This window comes from Drosophila novamexicana, unplaced genomic scaffold, assembly GCF_003285875.2.
Source record: "Drosophila novamexicana strain 15010-1031.04,08,12 unplaced genomic scaffold, DnovRS2.1 tig00000796-arrow-arrow-pilon, whole genome shotgun sequence".
In the NCBI taxonomy this organism is placed as follows: Eukaryota; Metazoa; Arthropoda; class Insecta; order Diptera; family Drosophilidae; genus Drosophila; species Drosophila novamexicana.
The window spans coordinates 657432-682319 of NW_020824824.1; the positions used below are offsets into that span (position 1 = coordinate 657432).

The window sequence follows — 24888 nt, forward strand, 5'->3', positions numbered from 1 at the left end:
ACAATAATAATATACAATTTAAAAAATTTTTATTTAAATTTTTAATTTTAAATAAATTATTTTACTTAATTTAATTTAAGTTAATTCATCTCAATTAAATATTTAAAATAAAAAAAAAATAAAATTTTAAAAATAACTAACTTAAAATATTACATTATTATTGTAATTTTATAGCTAGTAAAATGCCTAGGACAAAAAAGTTGTCAGTTTCTAATAAGTTTCAGAGACGAGCTAGAAGTCAGTTGAATAGGTCTAATTCTGATTACGCTGAGCAAGAGAGGATAAGCAATACTGAGTCTCAAAGAGAACGTAGGGAAACTGAAGGTTTAGGCCAACACAACACAAAACTGAGAGAAATAGTAATAGGCAACGAAACCAAGCTCGCAGACAAGACCCAGTTTTTATGGCTAATGAACAAAGAGAAAATACTGAAGACCACTCCACTCGACGTGCTTATTTTCCAGGCAACAGGAGCATTTGACTAATACTTCGTGTCGATCGAGACGTAGACAAGACCCAAGCTATCGGGCAAACGAACAAAAACAAAATACTGAAGACCACTCAACTCGACGAGCTAAACGTAGGATGGAATATAGCCATGATTTCATGGCTGAAACCATCAGGCCTTCTAAAGTTGCTGATGCAATACAATTTTTAGTCAATGCCGAGCTTTACAGAAATCATCAAATTACTGTTAACGAATAGTGGTTGTCGCTCTCTTCGTCTGACGAGGTTCCGTTTGTTGCATCTACTGACGACAGGGACTTGGTATCGCAGTTAGTGGCAAGATCTGCTCAAGCCTCCATGGATGAGCAGAATAATATAGAAGAAGACATTAATTCAGGAGGGCAGGAAACATTATTAGAAAACGTCCCTGTCAAAAATATTGTCATGCAAAGAAAAAGGTCAGCGGCCTTTAGACATGACCGAAGATTTTGATTCAGAGGAGCTGGCTTCTCAACTATTTTTGCTGGCATTACAACCAGAGTTGGGTCAGAATTTAGAAACTTTGATAGGACAGGTTGTAGAACAGATAAATTATTTCTTAATTATACAATATTGGAAATGATTAATACAAGGTACAGACAGTACTTACAGTTGCTTAAGTACGCACAGCGCCACACGATGCATTACGGCAGCACAAGCTCTTAATGAGGAATATTTAGAAAACTTAATACGTCACGATGAAGGCTATAGGGTTTTGAAAAATATTCGCACTTCACCTGCTCATTGGGAAGCAGAAGAGAAGAAGGTCATGGCGATGGTTAGGCAGATGGTCTTCCGACCTTTTTTATAAGCTTTTCGGCAGCAGAAACTAGATGGGCAGAGCTGCTAGTTTTACTTACTAAGAATGTAGATAGGTTAGACATTTCCGATTAGCAGGTAATTAAAGTTTTGACAATAAAGCCCGTCTAATTAGAGCCGACCCTGTTACTGGCGCTAGGTATTTTGATTTTTGTTATAGACAGGTTTTAAAAATAATAAAAAAGGAAGGCGGTGTTTTTGGTAGTCACACAGTTATAAAGTATTATTGGAGAGTTCAGTTTCAGCAAAGAGACTCAACTCACAGTCGTGGCATGTTTTGTGTGAAAGATGCCCCGAAGATTGACTTGGCTGATGAGTCAAGCATTCTGTCCGTAAAGTCCTTTATTGATCTATTTATCACAACCGAAACAAAAAACCCGGATGCAGCTCCATTTTTGAAGTACAAAACTCACAGTCACGGGCACTCATGTAGGCGAGAAGTTAAGGCTCAAAATATATGTAGATTTGGTATTCCATACCCTCCCATGCCCCAAACAGAAATTATAGTAATATTAGAAGACGATGCTGAAAATAGAGATATGCATCGCAGAAATTTCGAAAAAATTCAGGGCGTTTTAGAATATCCGTTTGATCGTGAAACCACAGATTACCTTAGCGATTTCAATAACTTTTTGTCCCACGATCAAATTAACTTAAGTTATGAGTGCTAACTAAATTCACTCAGGATGGTTATAAAGAAGCCCAAATAAGCTTGACGCTTATAATACTCACCTTCTTCTACTGCAGCAAGTCAATATAGATATCCAGCCGGTTGCTGTTGTTTAGGTATGCTTTTGTCCGAAATCGGTAAAGCACTGGTTATTATTAATACCTCATTACCAGAGCATCGGGCTGGGTTAAGGAAGTCTAGGCAACAGTTAAAAAACTTGCCCGATGACTCAGAAGAAATATTGGAAATAGGACTTATGGACCATTATGTTCAGCCTCCCGACGCTGTAGATAGTTTATGCCTAGCTGATTTTGTTACTTTTTTTCGGCATAGTGGTACTCGCTAAAATATAGATAATGCTGATGAAATCGAAGCACCCAGGGCTTCCCAGCAATTAGTTTACGTACTTCGCAATGGTAGTGGCTTCATAAAGAAGAGGAACACTCATGCTATAATTAGGTATAGGAGATTTAATATTAGTACTGATAGGAGAAATTATTTTCGAGAATTAGTTATGTTGTATGTCCCATGGTGGGATGAAAATGTAGAAATATTAGTAAGAGACTGCGAATCGTTTTGCATTCAGCATCAGGAGTAAATCGAGCAATCGCAGGAAATATAATAGCTTAGATGACAGGGAGCTTCTGCTCTTGAAAATTCAGGGCAGGCAAAATCAAGAAGTAGTAGATAGATAGATATCGCATATTATGATTGCCAGAAAAAAATCCTCATTTAAAGGTCTTAAACATTAATGGAAATTACGAGAGTCTATATTCTCGATAGCCCTTTTTCAATCTTTGTCAGTAATGTACGATATGAGGCCAGGAAGTGATCCAACTTCTCCTAAAATACTATTGTGTGCTCCAAAAGGTAAAGCTGCTTTCGGAATCAGTGGCTCAACACTGCATTTCATGTTTTCCTTACCAGTTATTCAATCTGGTTCCGATTTAAGAGCTTTAAGTAATGATTTAGTAAATATTTTGCATTCAAGGTAAATAAATTTTCAAACTTATTATTATAGATGTAATATCTATGGGAGGCTTCAAAATGTTTTCGCAGTTGGACTCCCGCTTAAAAAAAACTTTTAAAAATACTTCTCAATTCGGTGGAATTTCTGTCATAGTTTTCGGGAGCTACGACAGTTGTTACCAGTAGGTAACCTATGGATATTCGAATCCAACTCTAATGATCCCTACAGTGCAATTTATGCTTCAATGCTGTGGGATCTTTTCAAGTAATTTGAGCTCACAGAAATTATGTGACAACGGGAGGAATAATCGTTTACTTCTGCTTTAAATAAACTGGCATCGGGAAATATGGCCGCCCATGACATTAGCCTTGTCCGATCCCTCATTTGTCAGCAATCGGATGTGCCTGATGATACCATTCATCTATTTAGTACAAGTGCGGCGAAAGATAGTTATAATACGATAAAGCTGGACCTAATTCCGACTGATCAATTTATTTCTACCGCTGCTGATTTTATTAAAGCACAGTACAGAAGATTTCTAGACCTCAATTCGGAAAATAGTAAAAAGTTTTTAATATAGAAGAAATGAACAAGTTTCTGTACCTGCAAAAAGTATAACTATACACAAAGACCATGGATGTCCGTATAGCAAAGTTGTACTTAAGCAGTAGGAAAATATCTGGGTCAGTCGTTTTTATTTAAATAAGTCGGTCGTATCCGCTTGGTTTGTTTAAAACAGAATTTGAGGATTTATTCCAGCAAAATTCATTTCTAAGGCAGAGGTGTATTATTTTAAGAGACTTCAATTTATCCTTGAGCAAATTTGATAGATGTAGGCCTCTTTAGGTTCCCATTAGATTTAAAAACGCCCACTACCAATAGCAACTGTCACATTGGTTAGGCTTTTTCAAATCTCTCCAGTGAGGAAGTAAGTGCTAGGACACTCGAGACAGTGTATAGTTACCACAATGGCACCTCTTTAAATGTTCAGAATAGGGTAAATTAAATTTCTATTTATAGGTTTATATAATTAAAATATGTTAAGCTTAAACTTAAGAATTATTTGATGAATATAAATAAATAAATATATTACCTACATTTATATTTAAAAGAAGTTTTGTGATCTTGTACTTGTGTTCAGGGTATTTCAAGTCGGGCACCCCGGGCGACTATTTTAGTGTGCCCAGATAGAGTGTTTATGCATGTGCAGAGTGTGCCTCGCTCTCGCTTATTGCTCATTGCGCACTTATGTGCATCTCTTTCTCCCATAGCATAGCTTTCCACAAAACCCCGACATCTACAAACATTCATATGTTTGTGTTGTGTGGATGTACGCACTAATAGATCACGGCGTTTGTCGCAAGCCAGAGGCAAAAGGCATTCAAACACTCTATCGTGTATTTCTTCGTGCAGTCAGGCATAAAGTTAAGAATCTGGTATATTTTTATTTAATAAAAACTTAAATGACTTTAATGAAATATTTATATTTTATAGTATAATTTTTTTGTTTACTGTGGGGACCTATTATGCTGAACAAAAAAAAAAACTAAGTTGAATTTCTGCAAGGGCACTTCATCGTCGGCTTGTCGAAGAATTTTAAGAAAATTGTAAGACCACAAATTGACAATGTTCAATTTTTGCGACTTGCTGCTTGAGACCCGTACACTCTTTCGAGTAATCAGTTCTGTGATATTATTAAAGGGTTTGGCCTGTTCATGCGTAAAATTGCTATTTTCCATGCTTTTTGTAAGGGGATACCCTTACCATTACAATGAACGTTGGCATGTGTGCTTGTTAACTTTTTGGGCCGGACAACCAAGCACACTTACACACTTTTCTACATATATGGATGGAAGAATTTATGCGCTTGTGTGCATGTTGGTTGCCAGCCTGCCTGCCCGATTGTGCACCAGCAAGTGCACAGCTTGTTTGCTGCACCAGCAAATCGAAAAATTAAACATTGTCAATTTTTGGTATTTTCTTAAAATACTTCGACAAGCCGACGATAAATTGCCCGTGCAGAAATGCGACTTAGATTTTTTTATTTTTATTTTAAGCAAAATAGGTCCCCAAAGTAAACAAAACAGGCAAGAGGTTCTAGTCGGGAGCTCCCTAGGGGGAATACCCTGAACCCTCTTATTCCAACACCAAATGCAGTTCGCGCAACGCGCTCATTTGTTGTAATAAAGATAAATAAAAAAAAATTCCCCTGCCAGGGTTCGAACTCAACAGTTACACCAGCCAAAAAAACATAAAACAGCTTCCTCGGTAGGGCATGAACTCGCAACAGACCGCACCACTTGCTATACCTCTACTCAACAGCCACACACAAAATTAAGTATTAATGAGCAAAAAACGAATGAAAATAGCAGCACAAAATCGCAATTGCAAGCTGTTGATAGAATTCGAAGCAGTCACGCATGATGTGTGTGTACATGTATACAGAAGTTCTTGGAATTGGTGCCTGCTGACACTGATACGAGGAAAGTCAAAGCCCGTTTTCGTTAATAACGTGTGTTTCTTAACCGATCTTGATGAAATTTTCTAGAGTACATTTTATTGTGCCATAGAATATTTGTGTATTCTCAAAAAGTCAATTGCATTAAAATTGTGGGCAGTACAAGTTGGGTTATTAACCTGATTTATAGCTCTGCGATGGTAGCAGGGAGGTTGCGATATGTAAAAAACGAAATATACCTAATATATATAAAATATTCTAGAAGCAACATATCGAGTTTGGTGACTCTAGCTGTTAATACATACATAATTTGCTTAAATAACAGGATGTCGATATCTATTTTTATCGATTGCTTTGAAACGTAGTAAGTTATCGATTATCAGAAACAAACTCAATCTGCGCAGGCACTACGATTACCTACAGTTAATTTCAAGTCTCTAGCTCTTATAGGTTCCTTGCGTTCATACATACGGACAGACAGACGGACATGGGTAGATTGACTTGGTTATTGATGCTGGTCAAGAATATACATACTTTATGGGGTCGCAGATGCTCCCTTCTGCCTGTTACATACATTTGCACAAATACATAATACTCTTGTTACCCATTTTCAATGGGTTCAGTGACCCAGTGGTCCACTGAAGGCATTATAAACTTGGCTGGTAGACTTTTTTAATTTCTTCCACGGCTGTAAGTATACGGCAATACATAGATGGGACAGCTAGAAAAAAAGTGGGAAGCACTTACATCATTACTTCGTCATCGCTCGGGTCCGGAATCATTGAGAGCACTGAGAGTCAGCCAAAGCAGTATCCTGTAGTGTAAGCAAAACAATCACCAGTGAAGCCGTTCTACACAACTGGTCCCTGAGCAAGTGGGCGAGTTACGGACCCGAGCAAAAACGAGGTCTATGTGGGATAAATTAATGGCAACATTTTTTTTGCCATCTATATTTTGTGTTGCAGCCGACTGCAATATTCTTAATTGTATGTTTTATTATAATATAACTTTTGTTTTAAATTTGTTTGAGTTTTATTGAATTCTGCATACGTTTAATATATATTTATCATGAATCAGCTTAATTTTTCTCACGGAGAGCGTAGGACTTATATGCTACAAAGGCGTTCTTCTGATGAGGGGCGTATCACCGTTACCACCGCCAAGTTTTTTCAGCGATATACTTTGAGCTACACATGTTGATTGTGTTAAAGATGTTGCATTTCCACTTCTTCTTAGCTCGCTCATGGGCCGAAAACCTTAAAAATATAAAAATTTATCAGTTGACTATAGGCTTTTCTTGGCAATGGAAAGACTATAAACAGAATATTATAAATGCACCACATAAGTTTATATGCATGGGGATTTGTAACTACTATACTACACTATACTATAATATACTTTATATAACAAAAAATAAATAAAAATTTTCGAATAAAATTAAACTTTCGAAAATAATATAAAATGTATTGATTTAGTTGTGTACTTTTTCGTTTTTCAACTTTTGCACTTTTTTTTGCACAATATAGGCAAACTTTTTATACAAAATATTGAATTTCTTCGACTGTTACGAAAATTAGAAAAAAGGAAATTGCCGGAAGGAAATATTTACTAGACATTATACAGTCTCTAATTCTTAATTTTTTACCATAAATACATTTTCATTCGCATAAAAATGGTTACCAAAATAATACAAGGTTATTTTTGATGTTCTGGCTGCCGTGACATCGTAAAACATATTGGTTAACTTCTATAAAATTTGTGTTTTGAATAAAATTGCATTACATTTGAAAAAATTAACTCCGATATGTTGTGGAAATTGAAACATATAATGATATTTTCGTGGTAGTTAAAATGAAAACTGTGTTCATCCCCTCCTTTCTGCTTTAAATTCTTAAAAGACTTCTTACTCCCCTGGGCCTGACATATTGCTTGTCTACTCAAGGAGTGTAGTTCTTCTCTTCTTTGTCCATTGCTTATAATCAATCCATTCTTTCTTTCTTTCCATCTCTTTGGAAATAATCTTATATCATTCATTTTTAAATCTCAGAAATATTGCAATACTGTCCGATATCCCTAAATTATTTACAAAAATATTTACTTCGAATTTGTAGCATTTCTGCAAATCAATTGTCTGTCCTGTTAAACACGGGTTCGTAAAGAATCCGTCAACTACGACTAATCTGCTTGAATTTGCATCCTTCGTAAATGAAGATTTCCTTTATACAATGCAAACTGATGTCATTTATACCATTATCTTTTACTCCTAAAAATTGATCGTTTGGGATTCCCTGTGCCTCTTATGCATTGGATTATGTCTTATTTAAAAGCTAGGACCTTTATTCTCTACTCTTTTTAAAAATTTTCTCCCCTATGTTATATAATATGCCCATGTACTTATGTATGCAGACGATGTGAAGTTTATTATCTCGTCTGCAATATGATTGTAACACTATGCAACTTTGGTGTTCGACCAATCAATAGCATCTAAATTGTTAAGAGTGCATTTTTATAACCTTTAATCGTACCACACCTAATCTTATCAATTGACAATACTCCATTGCAATAGTTAAAGATGGTTCTTTAACTAGGCGTTCTTTGTGACTATAAGCTCTGCTTTAATCTTCATTTAGATACCATCGTTAATGAGGCCAAAGGTGTACTTGGATTTATTAAATGTTGGTTTAAGGAAGTTATCGATCCTTCATAACAAGACTTCATTACGTCTCCCTTGTTAGCCATATCACTGAATACTGGTCTTGCATCTGGATTCCGCACTATAATATTAGTGAAAGTCGTATAGAATCATTTCAGAAGCAAATTCTTACAAGTTTTGAATTGAGAGCCCTATCTTCGGTAGCCATCCTTCTTTAACCGTAGGGTAATCCTCGGTGTTGTCTTCCTAGATAAGTTGATTGTCGGTGTTCCGTCTAGACGTTCACAACAGATTACGCTGTGGACAATTCTTAACGTGTACTTTGTACAAATTATTAAAGTTTGTAAGTCCACCGAACTTTCTCTACCCCTAATAAAACTGTTGCTTTTAGGATACCTTCGGGAACTCACTGAGCATTCCCAGCTATGAGTGGTGCCATAGCTTTCCGGACAGGCTATAAATTTCCCCATCGGGTCGGTGATTTCCCATCACTGTCATTTTATCCTAACTACTTAACACTCTATATATACAATATACCCTTATACCCATTTTTAATGGGTTCAGGGTGTAAAAATCGATATTTTCTGTTTTCCACCTTGACAATGAATGTATGCAAAATATTTTATGCAAAGTCTGTAGGTCTGATAGATTGCTCTCCCGAATCCACTCAGATTCCAAGATTCAAGAACGTCAGCATAGGCTTGTAGCTTAAGAATTAGAAATAATTTACATTTTACACAATACATATTCAACTTGGATTCTAATTTGGAAAGCCGACTCATTTTAATGGGCCTTCCAGCCAGAGAAAAAAACCTCATTTCAAATATTACGAAATATTTCAGTGGACTTCACATCCCCCATTTACTTGTCATCTAAAACAAGGGGGTATTTTTCTTTATTTTCTTTATATACCTGCAACATACTACCGCTCCCATTTTTCAAATCAAAATACTACCTCCCTCTCCCATTTTCAAGTTTTTTTTTTGTTTAACCACTTTTAATAAATTATATTAAACAATTGATATATTTTCTCATAAAAGCGATATTTTTCATTACTGAAAAAATTAATTCGGCATAGAATTGTATGTATGTATATACATGCAGACATATAGCCACGTCTCAAAACTAACTCCGCAACTAACTTGTTTAAAAAGCTCTGCAAATTCAAAGAGACTGCGAAGAGCGGTTCAGTAAAAGAACTCGTCCCTAAGAATTCAATGGCAAGCTATGATAAACAAGGACTGATTATTCATAACTGATAAATTCGTATATTTAATCATGTGGTAAAAGTACCTGCAATGGACTTGCCAAACGTCAACGCTAATGCTGACAATAATTTGAATTTTACAAAATTAATAAGCTTTTTCAAATCGTTGCTTTCTTAACAATGTTGTGTGCCTTTTTATGAGATAAATTTACTTTGCAAAGGCCCCTACTTATTTTGTTATCTAAAAACAGTGCTATTCTAACATTTTAATTGCTTAGCACCCTCAATAAACTTATTGCTGGTCCGGCCTAGCCATTAATTAAACGTTTCTTCATCAGTAGCTTCATATATATATCTTTCAAATGGCTGTTAAAAAGGAATACATAATGAGCGAATACAAGACCATCCGGTAGGAAATACAGCCACGCATTGACAATCCTTGATCAAATTTGCGTGGCGCAGAATAAAAGCTTTCCAAACGACAATATCAGTTGTCATGCTAAGAAAGCTAATAGAGATTCCTTCCAAAACTATCTAAACATTTGGTTTAAAATTGTGAGCAATGGAAGCAGAAGCGAAATAGAAAACATCAAGCATGCACAAGGTCTTAAATATATCTAAGGTCAGTGTGCGTAATACGAGCAAAGCATAATGCACTTACCTAGTTTTACCATGATTTCCTTCCATACACGTTTTTTAAAAACGAATATAATAAAAACAAAAACACCCAGCAAGACGTTGAATGAATCACTAATTGACCAAAAGAAATTCTTTTTGTGATCATAAAACAAAATGCTTGCAATTTCCAAAAGCCATGTAATTCCCATTACAAAGCAAAGTTTTGTATTCATAATAAATCTCGTTTTATCCATAAAAAAACGACTCCTTAAGGTATGTTTTTCAGTGTTTGAACTTTGCATTCTAAATATTTCTCGTTTTACTTTGTTGCAGTATTTCAACGTTAACAAAAACAATACGAGATTAACGATAAAAAGTATTCCGAGAGGTCCAGAGAAAAACAACAAGCTAGCAAATCCAATTGTATCATCTGAAAATAGAGATTTAATTTTTTAATGAAATTTAAAAAAAATTTAAATTGATTGAAAACATACAGGTAAACCAACATCGGCCGTGTCCAAATATGGGTCGGATAGTTTCATTTAAAACATCGGATTTACTTAATGAAGCAGTTATTATTGTTAAAACTGTGGGCATTCCCCAACCATAAAAAGAGTACCATAAAAAAAGCGTTCGCTGCTCCCTTTTTTGTAAATTTGTTGATTTGGTTGATCTGTAAAAAAAATAAGTGAATTATCAACTAGAAGACTTCTGCTTTCAACGGAAATATTTATAAACCATAATAAATAGCACAATATGTATTCAAAAATACTTATGCAGGTGTTAATTTCCTTAAAATTAATTTCCTAAAATTGCTTTTCGTTCCATCGTTTTTGTTCTTATCCAATTATTTAATAATAACTCTTTTTGTAATAGTTTAACGAAATTAAAAAAAAACTCTACCAAAAATTATTTTCAACAGAGTGTAATTTAAAAATTATTGAAAAGATACAAAATCAAAATACAAACGCCAACAGAACCTATGAACGACGATTATCAGAGCGCCTCACGAATTCAGACTGCTACGACAAATAACAAGTAAGAAGGTCGGGAGCTCCCGAGCTCCCAGGATACCCTGAACCCCCTTAATCCAACGCCAAATTCAGCTCGCGTTACGCGCTCTTTGGCTTTAGTAGTACCAAAGATAAATTAAAAAAAAAAAATAAGTTCTAAAAATAAGTTCACTACTTGCCGCTGTCTCTACTCAACAGCAACACCAGCCACAAAAAAAAAATAGTTTCCTCAGTAGGGCTCGAACTTGCGACAGACAACAGCACTTGCCACCGCCTCAAGTCAACAGCCACACCAATAATTGAGTCTTAATGAGAAAAAACCGTATTAAAATAGTAGCACAGAAAACAATACAATCGCAATCGTAATGCTGTTGATGAATACGAAGCAGACGCGCATGAATGTGTGTGTACAATCATACACTACCTTTTCGTCACACGTCTACTCACCCTGATGTTCGCTCCAAAAGTCCCGGCACGCTCGCTAGCGAGCCGTGCCCTTGCCTCCTGGCCGCTCAACTTTACCGCGAGCTTTAGCAATTTCACCTCGGAGCTTTTGCTCTTCGCCGCCGAACTGAAGTTGCGTTCTGGAAGTCGGTGTTGAGCAGTCGATCAGCAACGCACGGTTGCTGCGACGGCCGGCTGTTAAAATTCAGACTTAATTCGAACTGGGCACCTTGCCCTTATCTAGCTTCAATACATTGGCACCTTGCCTTAACAGCCCTTATTACTAATACAGTGCTTTTATACTATACAATGCTTATACCCAATAACTATAATTATGAACTGTCTGGTAGCTACCTTAGTGGCCGCCTCACAACCTCACAACAACGGGGGTATGGGGCGGAATCCAACCGACCCTAATAACGCCCCTTACGCTCCCCAACCATATTCTCGGCCGGAGGTTAGGCCTGTCTCAAACGTTCCGGAACAAGTTCGGAAGCGGGGCACGAGATACGATGGCCGCTCCGACCGCTTCGGGTTCTTGGAGGACCTTGAGGAACGAGCCATTACGTATGGTATCGCCCTCGATAGATTGCCCCGGGTAATGAGCAAGTTTCTGAGACTGGGCCGCTCGGTGGTTCTTGAGCAGTGGGCTTAGAGATGTGTCATGGTCGATGTTCAGAATGGGCTTATTGGAGTTCTTCCTGCCCCCACGCTACTTCGAAAGGTTTGAGGACGAAATGGGGGAGGAATTCAAGGAGTACCTGTTAGAGCTGAGAGCTCTAATGCATCACGCCAGATACGAACCGGCGCAGGAGTTACACCGGATCTATGAAAACGCCGCTCCTGAATACAAACTGTACGTGCGTCGGCAAGATTTTTCTACCATGTCCCAGCTGACTCAGCTCGCTGTGAAGTACGAAACGGTGATGAGACAGCGAGCGGAATACTCCGGAAGCAGGGCAGGGAGTCAGGTGTCAGGTCAGGGTCATGGTCAGCGCGGAGTGGAAAAGGACGGTACAGCTCCCTGGGAGACACCTTAACCCATTCCGGTCTACTCCCATCGGATCCGGAGCGATCGTTGTGGATAGACAAGCCTCCGCCCCGCCGGCAACGTCCCCTGCGGAAGTGGCCCACCGAATGATGAACCAAGATTACGGAACCGGGTATGATCCGTATGTGGGTATGTGGACACCGGAGCAGAAGTAGCCAGAATTGTTGTCGCCACACGGAGGCGGGAAACGGGCAACGGCGTCGCCCAGGTCAGGGTTGGGTCGACGCCAACACACACGTGACTCGGTGGTAGTACCCCCGCTTAAGGTGGAGGGTGGCCGAATCGTCGCCACGGTGGAGATTGGCGGGCGGGCGATGCCTGCTACTATCGACACAGGGACCACTCGCAGCTTCATGAGTGAAGACTGCGTACATAAGTGGGCGATTCTGGGGGAGTGGTGAACGTATAGGCGCGCATTCGTCTGGCAGATGGGTCCACGCTCGAAGTAGGGAAGGCCTTGAGGATCTTGGGTGCGATGGGCACTATAAGAGGCGGAGACGTCTCCGGCCGCGTGGCCTGGAACCAAGAAAGAGCCGAAAGAAGGCCTCTCGAACCAAGTAGCGGGAATGCCTGCTCGGCAACCGATGGCAGAAGAGATGAAGAAGGAACCGAAGGAAGGCCTTCCAGGTCAGGAAAGGGGAGCACCTGCTCGGCAACAGAGAGAGGATAAGGTACTGAAGGAAGGCCTCCCAGGTCATGGAAGGGAAGCACCTCCTCGGCAACAGAAAGAGGATATCAAGAAGGAACCGAAGGACGGCCTCCCAGGTCATGAAAGGGGAGCACCTGCTCGGCAACAGAGAGAGGATACCAAGAAGGAACCGATGGAAGGCCTCCCAGGTCATGAAAGGGGAGCACCTGCTCGGCAACAGAGAGAGAATACCAGGAAGGAACCGAAGGAAGGCCTCCCAGGTCATGAAAGGGGAGCACCTGCTCGGCAACAGCAAGAGAATACCAAGAGGGAACCGGAGGAAGGCCTCCCAGGTCAGGAAGGGGGAGCACCTGCCCGGCAACCTATGAAAAGAGGAACCAGGAAGGGAACGTTGAAGGGAACGTTGAACCAAGTGCTTAAAGAGTCCAAAAGGCGGCAGGTAGACTTTCTGCGACAGGTCTACGCTGGTCATGAAGACGGCACGGAAAGGTGCCAGATAATGGAGGGACTAGGAGCAATGGCTAGAATTCATGCGGACACAGGTGATCAGGCGCGACTGCCAGGGGTTGGAGTGTTGCGCGGAGGAGGCGAGACGCGGAGCGAGCCCATCACCGAATAGGCCGAGTGGCCAGCGGATCTGGATCCGGAACCTAGGGAGTTCCTGGAGTCGGAACTGGCACTCTTCGAGGGGCTGCGGGGAGTCTCGCATATCGCGGAGCACAGGATCTGGCTAAAGGGTGACAAGCCATTAAAAGAGCGATATTACCCGAAGAACCCGGCCATGCAGAGGGTGATTGACGAACAGGTAGATGAACTGTCCCGGGCAGGTGCCATCGAGCCGTCGCGTAGTCCGCACAGCGACCCAATCGTCTTAGTCCAAAAGAAGACTGGCGAATGGCGCTTGTACATCGATTACCGGCAACTCAACGCGCATTCCAACCCAGATGCTTATTCTGTTCCCAGGATTATTCACATCCTTGAGCGGTTGCGTCACGCCCGTTTCATCTCCACTCTGGATGAAGCACAGGTACTGGCAGATACCGATGGCAGCAGATAGACGGAAATGTACGACCTTCACGTTCCCCGGGAGAGGCCTTTTCCAATGGTGGGTGATGCCCGGTCATAGGGCCGGAATTGGAGCCTCATGCTTTCGCTTACCTAGACGATATCGTGGTAATAGGGGCAACGAAAGACCAACATGTAGAGAACTTGGCGAAGGTGTTCCGCCGTTTAAGGGCGGCTAATATCAGGCTGAATAGGAAGAAGTGCAGTTTCTTCCGGGAGAGGTTGGTCTACCTAGGACATGTCATTTGTGGGGAAGGAATACGTAGAGAGAATGTGGAAGCGATACGTAACCTGAGGGCCCCAATAAATTGTAAGGAGTTGCGGCAGTGTCTCGGGATGGCGTCATGGTACAGGCGCTTCGTTCCCTTCGCGACTCAGGTACAGCTGCTTACAGCGCTCTTTAAGAAGGGGCGGAAATTGGCATGAGATGAAGAACAGGAGGAGGCATTGTGTCAATTAAAGGATAGCTTGACGACTGCCCCTGTGTTGGCGTGTCCAGACTTTTCCGCCAGATTCGTCCTACAGACTGACGCGAGCGTGTACGGCCTCGGCGCAGTGCTGACGCAGACGATAGAAGGGCAGGAGCAGGTTATAGCGTACGCGAGTAGAAAGTTGCTGAAGGCCGAAGTGAACTATTCCGCCACCGAGAAAGAGTGCCTGGCAATCGTTTGCTCGGTACGAAAGCTGCGTTGCTACCTAGAAGGGTACCGTTTCGACGTGATAACGAATCACCTGGCACTTAAGTGGATCAATTCGATCGAGAGCCCTTCAGGCAGGATCGCGCGATGGGCACTGGAGCTATATCAGTTCCAATTCGACATCCACTACCGTCGAGGAAAGCTCAACGTCGTGGCCGACGCACTATCAAGACATCCTCTAGAGACTTGTCAACAAGCAGTGGTAGACGAGTCGCCCTGCAGTTGGGTCGCGAGTATGCGTGCTAGACTCGCCGAGGAGCCGGCCAAGTTCCCGGACTACATAGAAGAGAATGGGCAACTATATAGGCATTTGGGCCACCGGACGGACGACGAAGATTACATTCCCTGGAAGCTATGTGTGGCCAGCGGTCAACGGCAGAGGGTATTGGCGGAATGCCATTATGCTCCCACTGCCGGTCATGAAGGCGTGAGGAAAACAGTGTCGAGGCTAGCCCAAAGATACTAGTGGCCGGGTATGTTCCGTGACGCCGCGAAGTACGTGAAGTGTTGCGAAACTTGCCAAAAGTTCAAGAACGAGCAAATCAAACCGGCTGGATATATGCTGACTAGGCAAGTGGCAGAACCGATGGCAGTACTATGCGCGGATTTCGCCGGGCCTCTTCCACGGTCGAACCATGGCAACACCATGTTACTGGTATTCCATGACGCTTTCTCGGAATGGGTGGAGCTGGTCCCTCTCAGGAGAGGCACGGCGGCACACTTGCAAACCGCGTTCCTAGACAGGATTTTGAACCTATTTGGCGTACCCATGAAGTTCGTGTGTGACAACGGAGTACAATTTACGAGCCGTAGTTTCAAGGCTTTTCTGGAGTCTTTGGGCGTAGAGGTCCAGTACACCGCAAGATAATCCTACCGAGAGGACCAACAGGACTGTGAGGACCATGATAGCGTAATTTATCGAGAGCCACCAGAGTTCGTGGGACGAGCTTTTGCCCGAGATATCGCTGGCGGTCAATACAAGTGTGGCGGATTCGACCGGATTCAATCCCGCTTTCCTGATGCGGGGAAGGGAGCCACGGTTGCCCGCCGCTCTATACGATCAGGTGACTCCGGGGTCCGTAACTAGTGCGTTTGACCCTACGATAAAGGCGGATAGGTTAGGTGAAATCTTTTACATCGTCCACAGCAATCTCCAGCGCGCATCGAAGAACCAGGGCAGACAGTGAACGTCAAAATAGAACTGTTGTAGTTCCAGCTCCCGATCGAATTGAGCCACTTGAGCGCCAGATGAAATGTTACCACGTCGAGCCGGTACCCTTCTAGATAGCAGCGCAACTTCCGGATCGACCATACGATTGCCAAGCACTTTTTGTCGGTGGTGGAATAGTTCACTTCAGCTTTCAGAAACTTCCGGCTCGCGTACGCTATCACCCGCTCCTGTCCCTCAATTGTATGCGTCAGTACTGCGCAGGGGCAGTCGTCAAGCTATCCTTTAATTGACACAATGCCTCCTCCTGTTCTTCATCTCATGCCAATTTCCGCCCCTTCTTAAAGAGCGCTGTGAGCGGCTGTACGTGAGTCGCGAAGTTGGGAACGAAGCGCCTGTATCATGACGCCATCCCGAGATACTGCCGCAACTCCTTACAATTTGTCGGGGCCCTCAGGTTACGTATTACCTCGACCTTCTGTATCGGTACGTAGAAGAAACTGCACTTCTTCCTATTCAGCCTGAGATTGGACGCCCTTAACCGGCGGAACACCTCCCTCAAATTCTCTACATGCTGTTTTTCCATCTCCGGCCCTATTACCGTGTCCAAGGTCCAATGGCATAATTGGAAAAGGCCTCTTCCAGGATAGGCATCAGGTATGGAATGCGCGTTGAGTTGCCGGTAGTCTATGCACATGCGCCACTCGCCAGTCTTCTTCTAGATTAAGACGATTGGGGTGCTGTGCGGACTACGCGACGGCTTGACGGCACCTGCCTGGATCAGCTATCCACCTGTTCATTAATCACTCTCTGCAAGGCCGGATTCTTTGGATAATATCTCTGTTTCAATGGCTTGTCGTCGGATCCTGTGCTCCGCGATATGCGAGACTCCCTGCAGCTCCTCGAAGAGTACCGGTTCCGACTCCAGGATTTCCCTAAGTTCCGGATCCAGATCTGCTGGCCACTCTACCTCTTCGATGCTAGGCTCGCCTTGCGTTTCGCCTCCTCCGGGCACCACTCCGACTCCAGATAGAGCTCCACCATCGCTCGACTCTGGCAGTCACTCCCGATCCCCTGTGCCCGTGTGGCTCCTAGCCATTTTGCGTGATCCCTCCGTTCTCTGGCACATTTCCGCCGTGCCGCCTCCATGACCAGCGCAGATGTGCCTTCACAGCTCTACGCGCCGAGGCCTAGTAAGGCCTCACTTCCCTCTCCTTGTCCTTTTCCGTCAATTGCCGAGCAGGTGCTCCCCTTTCATGACCTGGGAGGCCTTCGGTTTCTTCTTCGTTTCTACTGCCAATAGTTGCCGAGCAGGCACTGCCGCTTCTTGATGCGTCAGGCCTTCTTTCGGCTGTTCCAGGCCCCAGGCCGGTGACGTCACCGCCTCTAGGTCCAGCTCCGCCTTGCCGCAACGTATTGTAGTGCCCATTGCACCCAAGAAGTCCATCTGCAATGCCCGTCGCGGATCATACCCGGTTCCCGCCTTTTGGTTCATCTTATGGCTGGCAACTTCCACAGAGGCCGTTATTGGCGAGGCGAGGATTCTTCTGTCTACAACGGTCGCTCCGGATCCGATGGGAGTAGACCGGAATGGGTTGAGGTGTCCCCCCTTGGGCTGTAAGGAGAAGGATCTCCATTCTGTGTTGCACGTACTCATGGCCACCTGATTCCCTGATTTGCTTCCCGAATATTCCGCCCTCTGCCTCATAACCTTCTCGTACTCCACGGCCAGCTGGGTCAGCTGGGACAGGGTGGAGAAATCTTGCCGTCGCACGTAAGGCTTGTTTTCGTTGATCCGGTGCAACTCTTGTGACGGACCATATCTAGCAAGACGCGTCAGGGCTCTCAGCTCTCTCAGGTATTACTTGAATTCCTCCCCCACGCTTTGCCTGCAGGATCGGATTTCGTCCTTAAGCCTTTCGAAGTAGCGTGGAGGCAGTAAGAATGCCAGAAACTTCCCCAAAACACTGACCACGGTACATCCCTAAGACCACTGCTCAAGAACCATCGAGCGCCCCTGTCTCAGAACACTTCGCTCATTGCCCGCGGCAATCGATCAACAGCAATACCGTACGTGATGGCGCGCTCGTCTAGGTCCTCGAGGAACTCAAGGGGGTCGGAGCGGTCATCATACCGCATGCCCCACTTCCGTACTTGCTCCGGAACGTTCGCAAGCGACCCTACTTCCGACTGAGGGCGTGGCCTGGTATGGTAGGAAACACTAACAGATTCGGCAGGGCTCCGCCCCGCCTCTACGATGGTCACGGTTGCTCGGCTATCTTTACTTTCCCCGGTAAGCCTCTTCCACCCCCGTGACGGTTAAGCTAGGACAGCCGTTTGCGGACGCCCGTACAATTGTGAGCCTCTAAGATTAGACCCCGATTTTTGACACGGTCGTCCGCCCACGTCAGGTGAGGTACCCCAGGATAGCTGCTCCAACGTTTTCGTGTACTGAGACTACAGTTCAGCGAGCCGAGCACAGATCTCAGATGAATTTCCGCCATCCTGCACGTAGGTGGATAGCCGCCTACGCAGCTCCTCTACGCGCCTCTCCTTTTCCAGCCCGAGCTTCTGGGTGATGGCCACCAGCTCCTCCTTGCGCCGTTGGTGGATCCAGCGCCGATTCTCTTGTGGACCGTAGCTTGTGTTTTTGATATAATTGTCTTTATTGTTTCTCGACTCTTCCCGTCGATCTCACAAAACTCAAGGGCCAAGAAAACATTTTTCAAACTTTGAACATCCTTCACTTTGGTCGTTGGCTTTGCATTATCATTTTTTTTTTATTATTATTATTGTTATTATTTATTATTATTCTTATTTTTTTTTGTTGGTCACTTCACCAAAAAAATAAAACAAAATAATCCACCAATTATTATCAATAATTATTATTATTATGCTTTTTTTTTGTCGGTCGGTCACTCCACCAAAAAAAATAAATCGGAAAATGAATGTTCCGATCGAACCGTACCTCGCGCTATAGCCGCAACACCTATTCTACCGGGCCACAGACTCGTACCACATACTCTACCGGGCTGTATCCTCGCACAATCTATAGTATCGGGCCGTGGCCTCGTACCACCTACTCTACCGGGCCGTAGGATCGCACCATCTACACTATCGGGCCGTGGCACGTACCAACTACGCTATCGGGCCGTAGCCTCTCACATAGCCTAATGGTGAACATCGGCTATTCCCGATGTTAGAACAAATATGGCCGCCCGACAATACAAGAATTAGCAATTTCCTTTTTTGATCTTATTACATTCACCTTATTCACTTATTTTTTAACCACTACCCTACCGCGTTTCCTAAACTAAGGCCCTGCCGCACTGTCTTGGAGCCCTAGCGCTCCGCTACACACTTTGCCTTTCGTTGCTCGCACTTCCTTTTTGTCACACGTCTACTCACCCTGATGTTCGCTCCAAAAGTCCCGGCACGTTCGCTAGCGAGCCGTGCCCTTGCCTCGGCCGCTCAACTTCACCGCGAGCTTTCGCAACTTCACCTCGGAGCTTTTGCTCTACGTTGCCGAACTGAAGTTGCATTCTCGAAGTCGGTGTTGAGCAGTCGATCAGCAATGCTCGGTTGCTGCGACGGCCGGCGGTTAAATTCAAACTTAATTCGAACTTGACACCTTGCCCTTATCTAGCTTCAATACATCGGCACCTTGCCTTAACTGCCCTTATTACAGGCAACCAACATGCACACAAACGCATAATATAATAATATCACAAAACTGCTTACTCGATAGAGTGTGCGTGTGCACAAGCAACAAGTCGCAAAAATTGAACACTGTCAATTTTCTTAAAATTCTTCGGCAAGCCGACGATGAATTACCCTTCCACAAATTCGACTTAGTTATTTTTGTATTTTACGCAACATTGGTCCTTACAGTAAACAGAAAATAAATATAAATATTTCATATAGGTCACTTGATTGTGTATTAAATAAAATTAGATCCGATTCTTCTCATTATGCCTGACTGCACGAAGAAATACACGTTAGAGTATTTGAATGTGTGTGCCTTTTGCTACCACAGGCAAAAAAGGCACACAATTGAACAAAAACCTCTGGCTCGCGACAAACGCAATGATCTACTTGTGCGCACATCCACACAACACAAACACAAAAGAAAGAGATACACGCAAGTGCGCAATGAGCAATTAGTGAGCGAGGCACACTCTGCACATGCAGAAACACATTTGTATGTATTTTGGTTGTCGGATTTAAGACTGCGGCATCAGCCGCTGCGACGTCGCGTGCTGAGCGAGATGCGGCTTCATACTGAACGTTCGGCTTTCGAGGCCGGCGATCGGATGCCACTCTCAGCAGTCTTACTATCTGAGCACACTAAAATGGTCTCATACACCCATGGGGCTCTCTCGTTGCGATGAATCTTGATACGATGAATACGCTATTTGGTGTATTTATGCATTGTATGGTTAATGGTATAAGCCAAAAAATTATTACTGAAACAAGTAAGAGTCTCTAGTCGGGAGCTCCCGTCTAGGGGATACCCTGAATCCTCTTCTTCCAACTTCAAATGCATATATAAATTCTATTTTAGAAGCTATATGTATAGTTTGGTGACGCTAGCTCTTATTATTTACCAAAATTGCCCAAAAAACAGGATATCGATATCGATTTTTATCGATTGCTTTGAAACGGAGTAAGTTATCGAATATCGGAAACAAACTCGATCTGCGTAGGCACTAGATGCACCTACATCTCTAGCTCTTATAGGTTCTGATGCTGATCAAGAATATATATACTTTATGGGGTGGGATATGCTTCCTTCTGCCTGTTACATACATTTGGATTTTGCACAAATACAATATACCCACTTTTAATGGGTTCAGGGTATAATAAGAAAGACACTTTTAAATGCTCAGTTCGTCAGTTTCATTTACGGGTAAGCAAAAAGGGAATAATTTTTAAAACATATAACTACTTCAGTCGATACAATTTTTGTTTTAAGCACCATGATTTAAATTCAAATCATGCAATATATATAATATAATACATATAATATTAATTACCAAATGCCTAATGCCTAAAGATGCATTAATGCACAAAACAGTAATTCATGTGTGTTCAACTGCGTGAATAATGCGCTGTTTTTTCTGCCAAGGCCACACAATTGGCAAAGAAGGACTGAAAATTTTGATGTCCGATCTTCTGCCATAAATATAGCATTCATATGTGTGTTTTGAAATATTTTTAATATGCGTATACTATACGAGAGTCTACATACCAAATGGAGTATCTAGCCCATATAGTTTCTGAGCTAAAGCCAAGTCTCGTAATCTCAGCAGGAATTGTTTTTGTACATTTAAGCCATCGTTTTATGAAACCCAAAACAGTTATGGCCTTACTGACCGCTGTCTTAATGTGAGACGAGAATACAAGTTTATGATCAATGATGACACTTAGATTAGTAACTACATTGCTGATACTATTGATACCTTCGAGCAGAAAGCTTTCGATGATGATATAAGCCATTAAATGGTTTGGAACAAGAATTTAAAGGCACCAATGTCGGCTTGTATCATCATCAGCAATCATTACTGCTCGAGAGTGAGACAATATTGAGGGAATGTCATTGGGAATCCTATAATGACCTAATTATATTAAGAATAAAATCAAACACTCTGAGATTCTGCTGAAAAGATTAGCTGGGAAGTCAAGAACTTTAAGTTTGTAAGGCAGTACGGACTGATTAACGGAGAGGAAAAAAAACGAGAAGGAAAAAAATTTACAAATAAACCTGCAATGCCTGCCGCATTCCCTTCTGCAAACTTAACCTAAGATGGCAGAATAGATGTTTTCTGCTTGAAGCTAATAAAGTTGGAAAATTGCTTAGGTAAGTATTTCTTATAGCAGTAGAAAAGTTTAATGTAGCAGCTTTATAGCGGGAGATTTGCGAGTGATTTCCCGACTTCTTAAAACTTTCAAAGAGCGAGAATGTCTGCACTATTGTACAGTATTGCAAGAAATACAAAAAAAAATTTTGTTATAAGAAATATTGCTATTGTCAACAAACGATAAAGGCAAGCAAAATAAAACATGTTATGGCATTTAATGGCATCTTCCGTTTTTCATTTAGCGCTGCTTTATAAGCACCCGTCTTAACACATATATTTCTTATTTATCTAGTCGGGAGTTCTTTCCTAAACACCCATTCAAGACCGTACGCAGTTCGCCCTACGAACTCGGCTGCTTTATCAATAAGGAAATTAAAAAATAAAAAGTTTATTTAATCAAACTCAAACCCAACTCGAAATGCAGGTCGCGCTATGCGCTCACTCGCTTAAGCATTTACAAAATTAAAAAAATTGCTCCTTACCGGACTCGAACTTGCTCTCAATACAATTCAGATAAAAAATCACAGACCACGGTATTCGATACAATCGCAATTGTAATTGTGTGTAACCACACATTTTATTTTAAATAAAATACAATTGAACTGTTAAACTATTCTATAAGGTACATGTCAAGTTTGGTAACTACAGCTTTTAAGAACTAAGACACTTACACAAAAAAAGATTTTTATATCGATTCTTATCGGTAACAAGTTGTTACTCTGCGGGCTCTAGGGGGACCTGTGTTTTAAATTTTCAGTTTCTAGCCCTTTTATGTTCTGGGTCGACGCGTTCATACATACGGATCGATGGACGGACATACACACAGACGGGCATGGCTAGATCGATTCGGCTATTGATATTGAACAAGTCGGGAACTCCCGACTAGAGCTTCTGAGTTGTTTTTGGTTTATTATGGTTTACCAATAAGTGTAAAAATGAATACAAGCCAAGTCAATTGTCTAGGACCATCTAATTGCTTTCTTAGACAAGAAAGAGATGACTCCAAGCAAAACTTTGTGTAATGCTTGTTGTATTCATGGTTCCTATAATAAATCAATCGATTATTGTTAATTCTCTGCATATCCTATGGTCTAGCTCGGGTGGTTTCGGCCATAGCCACAAATGTCTAGAAACAATGCAAAAGGATTCTTCTTTTTGCCACTGTGTACGACACACACTGCACAAAAATATTAAAGTGCAACGTACGAACAATGACGAATAAGATGGATCTAAAGAGATTGGTTCTATATACACCCTACTTTGGTAAAATCTAACCAATTTTACGACAGACCTTTATAAAGAAAATTAAACTTTTGGATTATGTAGAAGTCGCTTCTCATTAGCACGAACAAACATTCATGTAAACATAACAAGTAACAGCTTCTAGTCGGGAGCTCCCGACTAGGGGATACCCTGAACCCTTTGCTTCCAACTTCAAATGCATATATATATTCTATTTTAGAAGCTATATGTCAAGTTTGGTGACTCTAGCTCTTATTATTTACCGAAATTGCCCAAAAATCAGGATATCGATATCGATATTTTCGATATTTTTATCGATTGCTTGGAAACGGAGTAAGTTATCGATTATCGGAAACAAACTCGATCTGTGCGGGAGCTAGGAGCATCTACATCTAAAATTTCTCTAGCTCTTATAGGTTCTGAGATCCTTTGACTCATACATACGGACGGACGGGCGGACGGACGGACGGACAGACAGACGGACATGGCTAGATCGACTCGGCTATTGATGCTGATCAAGAATATATATACTTTATGGGGTCGGAGAAGCTTCCTTCTGCCTGTTACATAGATTTGGATATTGCACAAATACAATATACCCTTATACCCATTTTTAATGGGTTCAGGGTATAAAAAGCGTGAAACAGCTATTCGTTGTAAACAAGGTAGGCAAACCTTTACCCATCCAATAAATTTTGTAATTTGTCTCTAAAACTTCGGCATAAGGAAGTTAAGAAACTGGCCCTTTGTTATAACTGTCAAAAGAAGAGACATCAAATTCGGTCTACGGTTGCTATAGTAGCTGTTGTCGTACTTGTAGAGGAAAGCATCATATCCCGCTGCTTTTTACTACTTTACCAGATACTAAAGCGTCGACACCATACATACATTGTCTGCTTTGAGCGTTGCCACTGCGACTCACCCCACTACTTCTCTTTTTGTCCAAGGACTTCAGTCTTCAGTGACTTCAGTGATCACATCCCGTTTTGCACAGAGGCTTCAGTTAAGGAATATCAGACTGTCGTCAAATGTTACAGGTCTCAAAGACACAAACGTTTCTACTGTAATCATGAGCCTCAGAATATTCAGCCACCTTTTTTAATCTTTTGGCTCCAACAATTAGCGATAGTCAGCCTTGCTTTATCATCGATACATCAGATTGGAAAATCTCCTCGAACATCAGGTTGGCTGATCTTGCGTTCAATAATCCACAGCGGGTTGGTCTTTTAATTAAAGCGAGCCTCTTTTACGAGCTTTGGTCTGTTGGGCATATTAGACTTTGCCAGAATTACCTCATCTGAACAAGACTCATCTTGGGTGGGTCGTGACCGATGGTTTAAAGAAAATGCGCAGTAACTCATTGTTGGCTGCTGACCTCTCTTCGGAAAGTGATGCTGGTGGCCGTTCATCTGGATGATTTGGTTCGATGTTTTTGGGAAGTTGAAAGCTTGGAGAGCCTGTGGGAAAGGTCAGCAAGGAAGGGTTGGAATGTGAGCAGTACTTTGCCAATAACTGGAACCAGTCATAACTAAAGGAGAGATCTTTCTTCAACAGCTTTTTAGGGTCCAATCGACTTCGGATGAACCCTTGCCCCTTTCACATGATACGAATTGGAGGAAGCTATGCAGCAGTTTTCGATTTCAATGTTGGCCGATTGGTAAATTTAGAAAAGTCTGTAAAGCAGTCAGTAGATGTGTTAGGTGCTTCAGAACGAGTCCGAGTTTCGTCGAACGAGTGATGGCAAGTCTTCTAAATGAACGTCTGGAAGCCATTCCAACGTCCACCGTTTCTTCTATAAGTCGTTACGTTAGCGTCT

The 24888-nt window shown here is 42.2% G+C and overlaps 1 protein-coding gene across 1 annotated transcript in view; it reads right to left on the bottom strand.

Annotated features, from left to right (window-relative positions):
* Positions 1–6447: 6447 nt before the first annotated feature.
* Positions 6448–24888, bottom strand: part of LOC115763950 (G-protein coupled receptor Mth2) — a 110602-nt gene continuing 92161 nt past the window's right edge. The window contains exons 5-7 of the mRNA XM_030706743.1: positions 10376–10554; positions 9925–10311; positions 6448–6659 (exon numbers count right to left, since the gene is read on the bottom strand). Of these exons, the coding sequence (XP_030562603.1) occupies positions 6517–6659; positions 9925–10311; positions 10376–10554 (709 nt within the window). The 3' untranslated portion in view covers positions 6448–6516. The remainder of the gene's footprint in view (positions 6660–9924; positions 10312–10375; positions 10555–24888) is intronic.